Source organism: Coturnix japonica, chromosome 31 (assembly GCF_054131305.1).
Source record: "Coturnix japonica strain WE chromosome 31, WE-NBRP24, whole genome shotgun sequence".
Lineage (NCBI taxonomy): Eukaryota > Metazoa > Chordata > Aves > Galliformes > Phasianidae > Coturnix > Coturnix japonica.
The window spans coordinates 3,853,300-3,867,551 of NC_140693.1; the positions used below are offsets into that span (position 1 = coordinate 3,853,300).

Below are 14,252 nucleotides of genomic sequence, written 5' to 3' on the forward strand. Positions count from 1 at the left end.
TATCAATGATCATTTCAACAGCTGCAGCAATGCTGGGGAGCTGGGAGTCGGTGATCACAAAGTAATTTGTTCCTGTATTGCAATATCATGTCATGGGCGTCTGATTACATCGTTAGTTTATTGATGTTAAGTGAACTGAAACCAGCAGTGGATGTTATTCTCTGGCATAAAAGTTGTGTCGTATCCTCCTGTTTCCGCTACTGCAGAACCACCAGATCTTGTTTTACATAAGCGTGCACCCAGCCATGTCCTGCTCCATTGGGGCAGCTTGCACAGCCTTCATTTCCTTTCCTCTGAAGCAGAGGTTTCTGTCTCCATGTTCTGCCACTCATTTCCCCAGGATGGTTGCATTCAGTATCTTTCAAAATACTCTCAGCCAAAAGCGAAGCTTTTCTGGACACTTTGACTGCAGAGTGACTCAATATTTTCCACTTGCTCTAAAATAGGGCAGCAGAAGCACCCGGACAAGAGCACTGAAGTCAGAAGTCCCTTGAAATGAAGCAGTGCAGTCAGTCTGTGATTGCAGGGCTCAGAATGTCACATTTCTTTTCCTTGACCTCCAAAACACTGAAGCTGTGGAACAGCGTCAGCTTTTCAGTATTGCCATGTTCTTCCACCTGCTTTGCATTGTGTGAGCACAGGGTAATGGCTGCACCTCTCCTAGAGCCCATTTAGGGGCTGACTGCTGCTGGCAAGGGTCTCTTTCTGGAGATCCCCCCTTGGTGCAGCTTTCCCATGTGAATCCGAGATCTTCTGCTCCAGGTGAGCGATCTTCTTCCCTTCCTTTATAGCACCTCTGTTGTGCCACTCCTGTCATTGCACAGAGCTGGGGCTGCCCTGTCCCAGTGCAGAGTACAGCACTTCCCTTGTTAATCCTCATGTGGAGCCTAATGCACATCCCACTAACTCGTCAAGCTCTCACTGCAAGGCCTCCCTACACTCCAGGGAGCCAGCAGCTCCCACTATTTAGTGACATCTGCAGCTTATGCATAGGACCTTGCATAGGAATTTTCTTCCTGCTCTGTAGCGGGTGTTAGGATGGCACCCACTTGTAGGAGCACAGAACTGGGAGGGACCTGCTGACTCAGCAGCCCATTCCTCAGCACTGCAGGCAGTTGCATTACAGAAGCTGCTTCATAAATGTATCAGGCTTTGTCTTAAAGCCATTACTTAAACCTCTTGCGTCTGCTCTTCTAAAAGTGACCTCCTCCTGAATTCCACTTTCTTTTTTTTTTTAACTTGCAGCCTGTTTTTACTGGTTTGTTCTTGTGCCAGCACTGACTTTTACTCCAAGTAACTTCTGCCTCCATGAGATATCTGTGCCTTTGAAGTATTAATAGAAACCAGTCCTGCCTTTGGTCTCCATTGTGTTGGTGGCACGAGCCGAGCTCTGCTCGCTGCCTGCTGGAGGAGGGTCAGGTTGGAGTGCCCCATGGAGGGATCTGTGTGCAGCTGGTTTGGGTGACACTTGGCTGTGCCTGGTTTGATCCCTGGGCGTGTGGGGCTGCAATAGCGGGTGGCTTTCCTGGAAGGCTTCAGCATGAATTGGAGTGTTGCACTGTTCAAAATGACAATGGTAGGATTTATCTGGTGTGATCACCCTGCGTGTTCACCTGTGTGACATCCTGTTGGCTGGAGATGGCAGCACGTCTGTCTGTCTCCTCACACTGTGTTGCAGCTGACCTGGGGCTCATCTTTGCTTTGTGCTCAGCTCCCTTCTCTCAAGTCTTCTCATTGCAGTCACGATGTTTGCATGCCCTTGCCCAGTCCCAGCTCCTCTCTTACCATCAGCATCGCTTCGTTCCTCCTGTGTGATGTTTTGATTCTCTTCATGAGTGGCATCTCCCAGTCCGGTCTCATCTGCTGCACTCGAGTAGCACCTCCTGCCCTGTCAGCCCCACTTACCACAAGGCTGCCTTGAAGAGCTCTGTTAGCTGCCCGTGCTCCCTTTGTGCTCCTCTACAGCGATCCATGGTGTGCGGGGGCAGAGCTGTGTCAGGGCTGGGAAGAGCCCATCTGCCTGCCCTGGCTCTGCCATAGCACCAGGCCTGCTTCATGGAGAGCATTTAAAGGGCAGAGCATCTCATTCTTCAAAAAAAGGCTCAGATCCCTTGGAATAGGAATCCAGGAGATGGTTTTATTGATATATGCCAAAATAACAGCATTTGATTTCACAGAAGCATTTGAAGACCAATCTACAACTATAAAGTAGCTAACACATTAAAGATGTGCTTGTGAATCCTTGAAATTAGCAAGAGAAGCAAAAGCCCTTAAGGGCTGCAGTTGTCAAGGGGATGTTATTTCACTGAGGCTGTGTGCTCCTGTGCAGGTGGAGGTGTTCCTTCAGAGGAGTGTTTCTCTTTGGGGAGGATAGCAAAGATTTGAGCGTGGGGTGTAGCTCAAAGCATCTGCCCACCAGGCAGTACTGCGTCCTGCCACCAGTGGGTTCTGCCCTATTTCTTTGTCTTGGCCTCCTAAGACAGAATACTGTCAACGTAACTTCCCGAATTGCCAGTTAATTACTGCCCCAAATTGTGAGTTGGAGGCTGCACAGCCTGCATTGGCTCCCTGGCTGACAGCCTTCCTGCAGGTGGGGAGTGGAATGCGGTGTGAGTCCTTCCTGCCCTGCAGACAGCCCCCTCCTCACAGGCAGCTCTGCGTCCAGCTGTGCGTCCAGCTGTGCATCCAGCTGTGCGTCCAGCTGTGTGTCCAGCTGTGTATCCAGCTGTGCATCCAGCTGTGCATCCTCCCTGTTCTCCCGGGCAGTGCATCCCAGCGCTGCTCTCTGCCCAGCCGCAGGGTAAGGTGACGGCTGAGCTGCTGCTGTTCCCGTCAGCATGTAATACGTGCTGCCAGCCAGCCCAGATTAAGACCTTATAATAAGATTTCTGCATATATGCACATCTAGCTCACTCTGCCTGATTTATTGTTAATATGATATGATGGTTTCTGACCGCATGCTACTATTTTAGTCATTTTCTTCCTCTGAAAGTTAGTAATGCAGGAAGCTCAGCCATCTCCAGTGTACCGCTGCTTTGCAGAGGAATACTCGTTCTTTCACTTAAGATGATTTTGTGCTCGTTGTTTTCCATTTAACGATGAGCGTGTGAACCATGGTGCTGGTTGTAACCTTATCCTGAGATGTTAGAGACCAGCGATCCTGCTTGAAATCCAGGGAGAGGCTCCAGCAAGACTAATTTGTATGTGTACAGCAGCGTCATGTTCCATCATTACTAACTGTTTAAAATATATCTGGCTCCTATAACTGCTGGAAAATTATCCTTTGAAAGCAAGTATGAAGGGATTGGAAAAAATAGTAATGCTGTGCTCGGCTTTGCTCTCCCAGGACAAGTGGGAGTGGGCTCTTTGTTCTTCCAGTTCACCCATTGATTTCATTGTAGTGGGGTAGAAAAGAAAGGAAGATTTTCCCTTCAACATCATTTGAATTACCTGTTCCTGAGGCCTCACTTCTTGAGCCTGTCCAGGCTCCATGGCATCCCTTCCTTCTGTTCTGGTGCAGTTTGTAAACATATGTGTGGAAAATAGATAGCTGTGTGTTACTGTCAGTTAACATCTGCAATGTTGAAGTCACCCATAAGGACCAGCGCAGCTGGATTTCAGGTCTCTCTCAGTTCCTTAGAGAACAGTGCCTCCATGTCCCCATGCTTGCTGGGTGGCCACTCCCACGGCACCCACTTTATTTGCTTGTCTTGACTTTCTGATGCAGGGGGAGACACTGGCTGGGAGATTCTGATGGAGGAACAGCCAAGAAGCGTTTTGGAGCCAGACAGAGTGAGGAGCCGTTGGGTCCCTGTGCCCAGAGCTGGTGTTCGATCTCCGTAGGAGATGGAGCAGGATATTGCTGCAGTGCACTCACCTGAGATGCTCTTCTTCCCTGAGAACACTTAGAGTGGCATTAATTTTTAATGCTGCTGTCTCTGTTTCTTCTCCACGTGGTCGGCTCATTGCTAGTTTGCAGTTTGTTTGAGTACTTTGAGGCTGCAAGACAGACAGGACTAAGAAGAGCCTTAGTGTGGAATGTTTAATCTTCCAATCGGTTTCATTAAACTAAACCAAAGCAACGGTAGCAAATCCAGGAATCCTATTAAAGTTGACCTACATAGTGGGAATAAAATTGGTCTCCTGCTTTCTTTTGCTTCCTGTTTTACTGTTGAGAGTTCTGTGAATGTTTTCCTTAGAGTCAGTTAAAGTTTATTGCTACTCCAAGCACAATTCCTGCCTGGCTGGGTGGCACACGCCTGGGTGGGGAGCTGGGAAGAGATGGGCACCTTGTGCCAGGAGAGCTGCACAAGAGTGAAAGCCAAGCAAGTGAGAAGCGAGAGGGATTTAGCACTGGGCTGTAATTGGAAGTTTGTCAACAGAGCATTAGCATGGAGTGCTTCCAGCAAACCCTGAGAGGGGGCAGAGGGAAATACTGCTTTTCTTAGCATAGCTTCAACCAGTCCAAACCAAGTGAAATGGCTTCTTTAGGCCTGTTGCTCAGTGTGGCTGTCTTGGTTAGAACTTTTTCTTTTTTACTGATGCCCAGAGAAGACTGTCCGGGATTTTCTTGCTGTGAGGTCTCATCACTCACTGCTTCCATTCTGCACCAATTGAGGCATAACTCAACTTACAGAACTGAAAAAGTAAGACTCAAGTTTTTCTTAGCAGCTCTGGAGCTGAATGTGCCATCCTTATAGAATCACCTGTCAAAGTTGCTCTGGTTTTTACCATGTAACTCTCTACCCCTTCTCTGATGTGTGCCTGAAAAAACCTCTGGTCTGAGATCTGGGAAGTGGATTGCAAAGGAGACTGTGAGGTGTGACGGTTGTGGGTTGGTTTTCCACAAGGCTTGTATGTTTCCTGCAAAATTTAGATGCAACATCATTAATAGTGGGAACTTTCTGATGTATGAAGGAGATTTCTGACGTAGGCACTTCTAAATGCGTGACCGTAGACACAGAATTTGGCTTTTCTGACATAAAACTAACAGGAATCCAAATTCAGCCTAGCATGATAAAGGTGTTGTTGAAGATGATGGAACCGTGTTGGTTTACATAACTTGCATTGGCCAGCAGATTATATCTTAATGATACACAAAGTACATCTTTTACTTTATTTTAGAAGATAAGTATTTCTAGCTTGAGTAAATGCTGTTTTAACTTAAAGCACATAGAAATTCTTATCTCTTGCTTTTTTTGTGTGTGTACATATATATATGTATATATACGCACACATAGTATAGGAGGAGAGAAGAGGAAAAGTCAAATACGTTTAGATCTGTTCCTCATCCTTGCTTCCTTCTCTGGTTTTTCCCTGTACAGAAGTTCATAGACTTTGAAGATGCACTGGAACAGCAGAAGAAAGAGCTACAAATCCAAGTGGAACACCTTGAATTTCAGACTCGACAGTTGGAGCTGAAGACCAAAAACTATGCAGATCAGAGTAAGCAAAGCTGTGCACCAGATACGATTATGTAGTTTGCTTTCCATGAGCATATACTTGCAGATATTCTTCATGTGCTGTTTTTTCTTGTTTGTTTTAATGTAGTTTGTGGAAAGCCTGAAATCTGTGGCTGTCCCTTTCTTTGGTATAAAAATCAGAGCAATCTACAGGGTGCGACATATCCACACTAGTGTAGTGCAGGTTTCATTGCTTCTCTTGCATGGAGCATGTCTAGATCTGTATGTTAGCTGATGGGTGGAATCTTTTCTTGGCAGTTTCACGGCTGGAGGAGCGTGAATCAGAAATGAAGAAAGAGTATAATGCTTTACATCAGCGTCACACAGAGGTAAGCTGTTGCCTGATTCCTTCCAAATAAACAAACTCTTAGCTTACCCATAAAACCACATCAGAGAATTGGGTTTTTCATCCTGACAGTGACTAGAGCTTCAGAAACTTGAGAGCATCAACATTATCTGAAGGGAGGGTGCAAGGAGGATGAAGCCATGCTCTTTTCAGTGGTGCCCAGTGCCAGAACAAGAATCAGAGGGTGCAAACCGGAACACGGGAGGTTCTGTCTGAACATCAGATAGCACTTTTTAAAAGAAATTTTAAGGAATTGGAAGTAAATGCTGGAAAACAATATTCAAAAAACAGAAATCACAGAATATCCCAAGTTGGAAGGGACCCATAATGATCATGGAGTCCAATGGAGTCTTTTGTTTTATTCTGTTTGCCTCACGTATTTTTTCCTCTTCTCAGATGATCCAGACCTATGTGGAACACATCGAACGATCCAAGATGCAGCAGGTTGTGGGAAATAATCAAACTGAGGGCAGTGTACCTGGGAGAAGGTAGGGCCATAACCTCTCCATATAATGTTTGCCATCCAGGAACTTATCAAATGAGTGCATATTTGCAAGAGAAAGAAACCAAAGGATCTTTGCCTGTGGGCATGGATTGTACCTGAAGCTTTTTGTAATGGGTTGAGGGTGAGTTGTGGATAAGTTCTCTAAGGTTTGACAGAGAGGAGTTTTTTGTGTTCTGTTACAAAGCTTAGACTTCATTGTGCTGCTGCAGATGGACGTCTTCTGGAAAGCAACGTTTGTGTTCTCAGGTATCACGTAAAAGACTGATCCATAAAATGGATGGGGATGGAAGAGAGTGTTCATTTGTGTGTGTCTGTGTGCATGTGTGATAGCCAGCGAAACTGGAGTAGTTAAACGCATTAGCCTTTATGTAACTTCTTCCCCAGTTTCTTAAGGGAAGATTTATCTGAGTCAGTCACTCAATAGATCTAGTTATGCCCATGAAAGTGCTTTGTTTTTTTCCCCTCTGTTTTCATAGCACCAAAGTGATCAGAGCCAGCCTCTGTTTAAAGGAATGGCAGTAGCAGGAAATGAAGTGCAGTATATAAAACCACTCTATTAAAACCACATATAAAAAGATAATTTCAAATGAAGAAAAGAAGAAATATTCTTCCTATTTTCTAAACATAAGGTTATTTTAGTACCTTCTGTTTAGATCCGTAACATTTAAATACTAGTGTGTCCATTAGGTTTGGGATAAAGAAAGTGGAAGGAAGTGTCAGGTCTTGAAATAAACAATATAAGCTCTCTGGAAGCTGTGGCTTCCTTTTGCTGGGTTGGAGTGCCTGGGAAGGAACTCAGATCATCAAGGTTTTGGTTGTGTATTGTAAAACAGCAGAGGAGATAGCAAGAGAGATACAAACTGCTCCCCGATTCCTTGCAGACGTGATGTTCCTTCCCCAGCCAGTGCTTGGCCTCCTGCCCGAGCATCGTGCTGTGAGGGGAAGGTTTGGGGGTCAGCCTCTGGTTCTGTGCTGGTGCCTTACTGGTGTGCACACAGGGCTGCTGGGGGGAACGGGAGTTTTGTTCAAAGCTGTTGGTAACGTAACATTGTGTTAGAAGGAAGGGAGGATGCTGAAGGAAAATGGGCTCTGTAACTGCAGAACATCCATGTTTGAGACTTCTGCTGGGCTGTGTGCCTCTGCTGTCAGATGTCTCTGTACAAGCTCTTAGGCACACCCATGGTGAAGGAGAAACAGGGTGGATTAGGTCTTTGTTCAGTCCAACTCACCTCTCCCACCTACCTGAAAGGTATGAATGTTTGTAGGAAGAACAGCTGTGCTGATGTGTGCGTTTCTGTCTTGTTGCCATCTCCATGTCTCAGCTGGGAACAGGGGGAGCTGGGAATTGCTGAGCTGGCAGGGTGCAGCATTGCAGGAAGCCAAGTGTCAGTGTGTGGTCCTGTTTCTTTTGTTCTGCAGAGAGCAGCTCAGCTCTCCTGCCATGGAGAATATCCAGCAGTGTTTCAGGGGCAGCAATATAGCAGTTTGAAGCAGTTATACCCTAAACTCCAGAGGCAGAGAGACTTATCTAGGCTTTCTCCTGCACAAACTCTGAAGGACAGCACAAATCTGTAGCGGATCTAAAAGGAACTGGAATAGGAACATTCTGATCTGGCTGAGTTCTTTCCATATAGTAAGTTCTCAGTGCTGTGTTTTCTGCAGAGCAGTAAATTGGTGTCATGTCAGAGAGTGGCTTAGAAAAATAAAACTGATTACAGAATACAGTGTAACCCTTTCCCATCTGAAGGTAATGCTTTTCTAGCAGACCAGTGGAAAAATATAGAAATCTATACAAGGAAAGAAGAGCAGAAGCTGGATGGTGGCCTCTGTAGGTGAATGGAGGCAGGCATGATGGGTATGGAAAGAGAAGATATGGGGTGAAAAGAACCAGTAGGTTGTTAGGATTGTGAGAGTGTGTGTTCCTGACAGCTCCCTCAATAGGTTGTTTCTGTTTTCCTCTGCCCCAAACCAATCCTGATCACAGCTGTAATGGTTGGAGTGTGTTAGGCTGGTTGCCCCCCCACACCCCGTTCTCTGGTATGAAGGACAAACCTTGCACTGAGGATTGTCTCTATGTTGGAGGGATGCTATTCCATGTAACGTGTTGCTAGTTCCTGGAAGAATGGGAAGAAAGAGCAGCTCTCTGTGTCTGTCACAGCCCCTGCCAGGCCTCCATCTGAATCTGTAGGAACAGCAGCTGGGAAGTGGGTCGTTTTCCTTCATTTCAAGCTTTGGGCTGTTCATGTGTGCTGTATTTGTGTATGTTTGTGCCTTTGAGGGTTGTGTGGTCCTGTGTCTGCACAGCTGCGTGTGGGTGAACACCAGCACTTGTGAGTTGGTACACTGATGTGTTTTGGGGGGGATATGGGTGTAATCTCTCAATGTCTTCCTACATGTTTGTGAGTGCATTTGGTTACCTTCACCTGTGGATGTGCTTGGGTGTGTTTTATATGGTAGACTGTGTAAATACATATTTGCATAAGGCTGTAAATGCACCAAGGGTGCTTCCTTGTCACTTGAGAGAAGATGGTGCAAGAACTGCTGGGGGGTGTGTGTGTGTGCTGCCATCTGAGGAGGGGAATGGGTACAGTGCACACCTCCAAGTAGTATGAATAAAAGTGCATGCATTCGCTGTCTCTGATAGGGCTGCATGTTTGCATGACCTTCATTCTCTAATAGTTGTTGTTGTGTTTTTTTGTTGTTTTTTTTTTTTTCTTGCTTTTTGTGCAATTGCTGCTCTGTTTTGGCTGTTACGTTTGTCGCTGCAGTCATCGCCAGTCATGGAGGAAAAGGTAAATCCTACTGCTATTTGTTAATCATAGTTCTGGAGGTTGCTGTTGGGTGGTCGTGGTGTGATGCTGAAAGGTTCTGTGCTGGCCTATTTGCCCTCTTTGTGTACTGACATCTGCATTAGATTCACTCACATGGCACACTTCCCTTGGCTGGTGCAAAGGGAGCCAGCAAGCTGCTACATCAGGAAGGAGCTCATGCACCCAAAGCAGAAGGGGCAGAGGCTGGATTCCAAACCAGGATCATCCCTGTGTGATTGGACATTTGCACTTCACCTTCCAGATTACTTTAAAAAGTTGTCTTTTCTCCTTTAAATTAGAATCATCAAATCACCAAGGTTGGAAAAGATCCCCAATGATCCAAGTGTCCACCTACCACCAATATTTCCCTTCTAAACCATGCCCTGCCTACCGCATCTACACGTTTCTTGAGCACTTCCTATATGAGCACAAAATACACCTCTTTTCTAAGCAGGGCAGGAAATGCATGTCACCAGTAACTGTCAGAATGCACATCTGACTTTGGCTGAGGCAGTGAGTTCTGCACCCTCAGCCTACAAAGAGGGCTGTTGCCACCTTGCAATGATGGCAAACCTAGTAGTTCTGTTACATTTTCTAAGCTTTAAGGTCTTACAGGAGGAGCATTCTGATCCAGGTTTTGGCTACTGCAAGCCCTTATAGAGGCTTTTGCTGTTTTCCTCACAACATGAGGTGGAACTAACCAAGTGCTCAGAGTCCCCCTGGACCAGAAGGACGTGGGTGTATGAAAGTCACTCCAAAGGGCTGTAGTCAGCACTGAAAATTTATAGCAACCCTGAGGATATTCTGAACTACTCTGGGGACTGGTAACACCAACATCAGGACTGTGAAACTGAAGTTATCTTTCCTGCAGTTTTTCCTTGATGGGGCACAGAAAGCAGCCATTCCAAGCAGGAGCCATGCTGGCACAGCGGTGCAGTGTGCCGTGTCAGCTGGACAGTGCTCAGAATGGAAAGGCTGAGCATTGGTCTCTTCCGTTAGACATTTTGCTTTCACTTTGTAAATGAACTCTTTTCTGCCCCTGCCATGTCAGTGTGTTTGAGTCAGTCCTGGGGCAGCCTCAGATGCAGCTGCAGTTGTTTTTCACCCGTGGTCACAGATCACAGGATCACAGAACAGGTTGGGTTGAAGGGACTGCTGGAGGCTGCCGGTCCCACTGTGTGATGGTGGTAGCTGAGCTGAGTCTTGGTGAAATGATTGCTGTGTCCAGGAGCAGTGCTGTACTGGGCTGGCATGGAGCCTGATGGAGCAGGGAAGCAGATCGGTGTCTTGCAAGGAGGTGTTGACTGCTGCCCTGTTTCTGGAGTGTTCATGCTGACAAGCTACTTTCTTTTTTGAGTTTCCACCTCCACTGCTTGCTCTACATTTTCTCCCACTGGAACTTGGTCCCCAAATCTGTGCCAGCTTCCATATTGAGAATCAAATCCACAGCTTGCTGGTCACCTGCACTTGCCAGAAAGGAGAGTGATAAAGAAAAAGTAATACAGACATCTGGCTTTATGAGTGATGCATTTATTTATAAGTTTGTATAAATTCTGAATTTTGAGAAGACTGTAGTTGGATATGGAGGAGGAATCACAGAATGCAAGTATTACTTCTCTTGCTTAGTATTAGAAGTGATCCAAAACCCACTGATTTCTGCTGTTGGTGCAAACCAGGTTTGGGGTGGAATGTGCAGAAGTGGCGTGTAGGTGACTCACTTCAGCCTCTTTCTTCGTTCAATGATGCCCATTTTGTTGTGGGATTGTCTGCTGTGGCGTTTTCCCACGGTGCACCCATTTCTCAAAGGACACATTGGTTTGAATTTGCTCGGTTTCTTTGCACTTTTGCTTTTCCTTCAAACACTGCATGGGGGTGCTGATGTCAGTTGTGCCTGTCCTGGTCACTTGACCCCCTTTGACTTTCTAGGCAGATGGTTGGCTCTACCTGTAGACACTCTGGGTCTGAACAAACAGCACCATGGAGCTGTGGGTTTGGGAATCCACACAACTGCTAAGCTGGGGCAAGGAGTGCGGTTCAGTTTCTAATGACTAACATTTTGCATGAGCTAGTGTGCTGTTTCTTTTGTGTATGAAGCTCGTAAACAGCTAACAGATTGGCTTTCCCTCTCTCTCTGTTTCTCTGTTTAGCAGGAAGGAGCGTCCTAACTCTCTGAATGTCTTCCCCCTCGCGGATGGCATGGTACGTGGGCAGATAGGGGCCAAGATCGTCCCAACACTGGACCACTGGCACCTGAGTGGCCTCGGGCAGCTGCAGTCCAACTCCAGCTACAAGGATTTACAGACCATCACAGAGCAAGGGTTTCCCACTCTGCCACTGTCAATAGCATCCATGTTTTCATTAAGGTGGAGGTTAACCTGTGTCCATAACCCTTTGCAGCCTCTTCCTGCTGTGAGTTTACTCTTGTGGTGGCTGTGATGAGGTGGGAGGATGTCCCATCGCAGATCTGGTGTACAGTGTGGGATGGATTTATAAGGCTCCTCATGCTTGTTACCCCCTTGTCTCAGTGTTAATCTCTTGGCTGGCCCTAAGTTGAAAAGAGTATATGTGAGGACAGTTAGAAATATAGTGAAGATAAAATCCTTACCTTTTTTAGCTTATTTGTGAGAGGAAATGATGGAACCTGCCTCCTCTCTTTCCCTCTCTAAGAGCAAAGCTTTTGCTCCTCAGATGGGGCTAGAAGTAGAGTTACTCTTGCTCTTCAGCAGTTGTTCTTTTTGTCTTACCACTCTTCTGGCCTTCCTATTTTCAGCTAAAAGGGGTACTAAACATCTGACTGCCCAAGTCCTGCACTGTGCTTTTAAAGCTCTTCACTTCCTCACACATCTGGTCTGCAGCTCTAGTCTTGTGCTGTGTAGATCCAGTACGCCTGTCACATTCAGTGCACTGCCTTCTGCACTGGGGCTTGCCAAAAGCCTCACAGCATGGCAGCCACACCAGAGCAGCTGGATCGTTGTGCCTTTTGCTTCAGGTGCTGTGCCATTTGGAGACTGGTCTGAGTTCAAAGACCCAGAGATTGTGCTCTTAGTTGACAGATCTGTGCATTTATTAACAGCTGAGGCCGCTCATGATGAGCCATCTTTCCCACATTCTGTGCCTGCAAACTTCTCAGTCTTTGCTCAGAATCCTACCAGATTCTTAAACGATGTTTCCCAGGTGCCTGGTGTCAGCCCTGACAGCCAGTGATGCATCCACCCAGCATGGCTTGCAGTGTGTCCTCCCTGCAGAGCTTCTGGTCTGCTTTAAAGGTGTCTTAAAAGGCACTAATCAGATCCTACACTAATTTCTGGAGAGCTTTACTGCAGTTAGGGAATAGCAAAACCACAGTGCAGTGGTATGTGGAAGTGAAGGTGTAGCTTCAGATAGTCTGACGTGTGCCAGCACATTGCTGCACACAATCACACGGCAGCCAAAATGTACAGAGAGCGTATTTGTACTTCTGGAAAAAATTTATTCCTTTGGATCTCTGAACAGCACTGCACACTGTGGTATGGGTGTGCTCTTGAGCTCTCTGTTGGTCAGGCATGTGTGGCAGGTGTAAGCCTTTAGAGGAGCTGGAACAAAGTTGAGGTGAGATCCACCTTCCAGACTACTGAAGGCATCATTCTTTCAGAGATATCATTGCGGGGCTTCTGAGAGGTTTTCAGTGAGAGCTGAGGGGAACTCAGCAGTAATTCAGGATCTGCATTGCAGGAGAATACAGCGGGAATCCACATAGATTGTAAGCTTTGGTTTCCAAGCTCAAGTAATGGAGAGTTACTGACTTGATGACTTTGTCATTTATTATTGGTGATGTCAGGCAAAAAGTCCATTTCTGGTAAAAAGAAAACATGCAGAAATAGTACCGTGCTGCTCTACATGTATTTGATGGGTGGGTCTGGGGCTTGTGTTGATGCTTGCTAGGAAAATTCAGAAGTGGGAAACACAATAAGGAGGTCAGCTGATAGTGTGCAGATAGAGCTCGGGCTATGGAAGACTTGGATAGCTGGGGTGTTAGGGAGGATTTCCTAAGGCTGTTGAAGAAACATATGAATAATTAAAAGGACTGATTATCTGACTCTGGATTTGCAGTTTGGAATGGAAAATTTTCCTCCTGCGAGCTACTTGTGTGCACTCTGACTAAAAATGCTGTTTTTCAGCTCTTCTGCATGGCTGAAATCTCAGCAGTGGTGCTTGTGCACTTCTTGCTTCTTCTTCATCTGCTCTGATATTTCACTGACATCGACTGCAGACACGTAACTGACTTTATTTTCCCAATATGTGTATCTTGACTTTTCTGGCTAGTTTTCCTTCTTACGGGGCCATACATTAGTTATGTTTTAATTGGACTTGTGTACTTATTATGACTATTTTCTGTTTAAGTTGCTGTCCTTTGTTATTTTCTTTTTATATTCAGTTGCACATTTATTTTACATAATGATTTGGAGATGAAAGTCCTTAACGTTTTTATGTACTATGCTTTCAGTGTTATAACCATACAAGTGTGACTACTCATGGTGACATATGACTGCTATGAATGTTGAGCCTTTGCAATGCATTTTGGAGGTCACTACTGCACATTTGATGTTTAGGAGGTTGACAGGTATGGCTGTAGGTAAGTGGTGGCTGTGGAGTTTTCTTTGGGTGAGCTCTGGGCAATGCAGTGTGCCTCCTGGACTGCAGAGGAGAGCTGTACAGTCGGTAAAATATCTGGAACAGTAATAGTGGAACAATCAGAAGGACAGTGTAAGGAAGATACCAGCGAAGTTTAATAGATGTTCTGGACTGCGAAGAAAAGTGCCTTGGTAGTGTTAACATTTGAGAGGAATTTCTCCAGGGCAGGTTGGTAGTCTTAATAAAGGACACTCTCTAGATGACTACAAACTACAAGTGTATAATCATAGAGTGTGATTACATTTGTAATAACTCCCTGATGTGTTCTGGGTGAGAGAAGGATAATGTCAACAAGCAGGAAGCTTGTATTCTCAATACAAGTATCACTCTATAGATGCTGTAGAACTTCTAAATGACATCTAGATCCCAAGTCCAAGAATTGACATCTGCACATCCCTTTTGCAGGGCTGAAATTCTCACAGACTTCAGTTATGCTTAAAGGTTGTGGGTTGTCACGG

At 45.8% G+C, this 14,252-nt stretch overlaps 1 protein-coding gene across 1 annotated transcript; it reads left to right on the top strand.

Moving 5' to 3' along the window:
• Positions 1 to 2,602: 2,602 nt before the first annotated feature.
• Positions 2,603 to 11,972, top strand: LOC146755643 (uncharacterized). The gene is made up of 9 exons (XM_085525350.1): positions 2,603 to 2,800; positions 3,347 to 3,405; positions 3,728 to 3,839; positions 4,200 to 4,325; positions 5,325 to 5,445; positions 5,721 to 5,791; positions 6,205 to 6,296; positions 9,082 to 9,105; positions 11,274 to 11,972. Exons 1-9 carry the CDS (start codon positions 2,603 to 2,605, stop codon positions 11,557 to 11,559), a joined length of 1,089 nt encoding a protein of 362 aa, XP_085381476.1. The 3' UTR covers positions 11,560 to 11,972.
• Positions 11,973 to 14,252: the final 2,280 nt, after the last annotated feature.

Coding starts and splice junctions, on each gene's coding strand:
- LOC146755643 (XM_085525350.1), top strand. CDS start 2,603: ATGCGGTGTGAGTCCTTCCTGCCCTGCAGACAGCCCCCTCCTCACAGG. Junction 3,840..4,199: donor AGAGCTGGTGTTCGATCTCC/GTAGGAGATGGA, acceptor TGTTTTCCTTAG/AGTCAGTTAAAGTTTATTGC. Junction 5,446..5,720: donor CAAAAACTATGCAGATCAGA/GTAAGCAAAGCT, acceptor TTTTCTTGGCAG/TTTCACGGCTGGAGGAGCGT.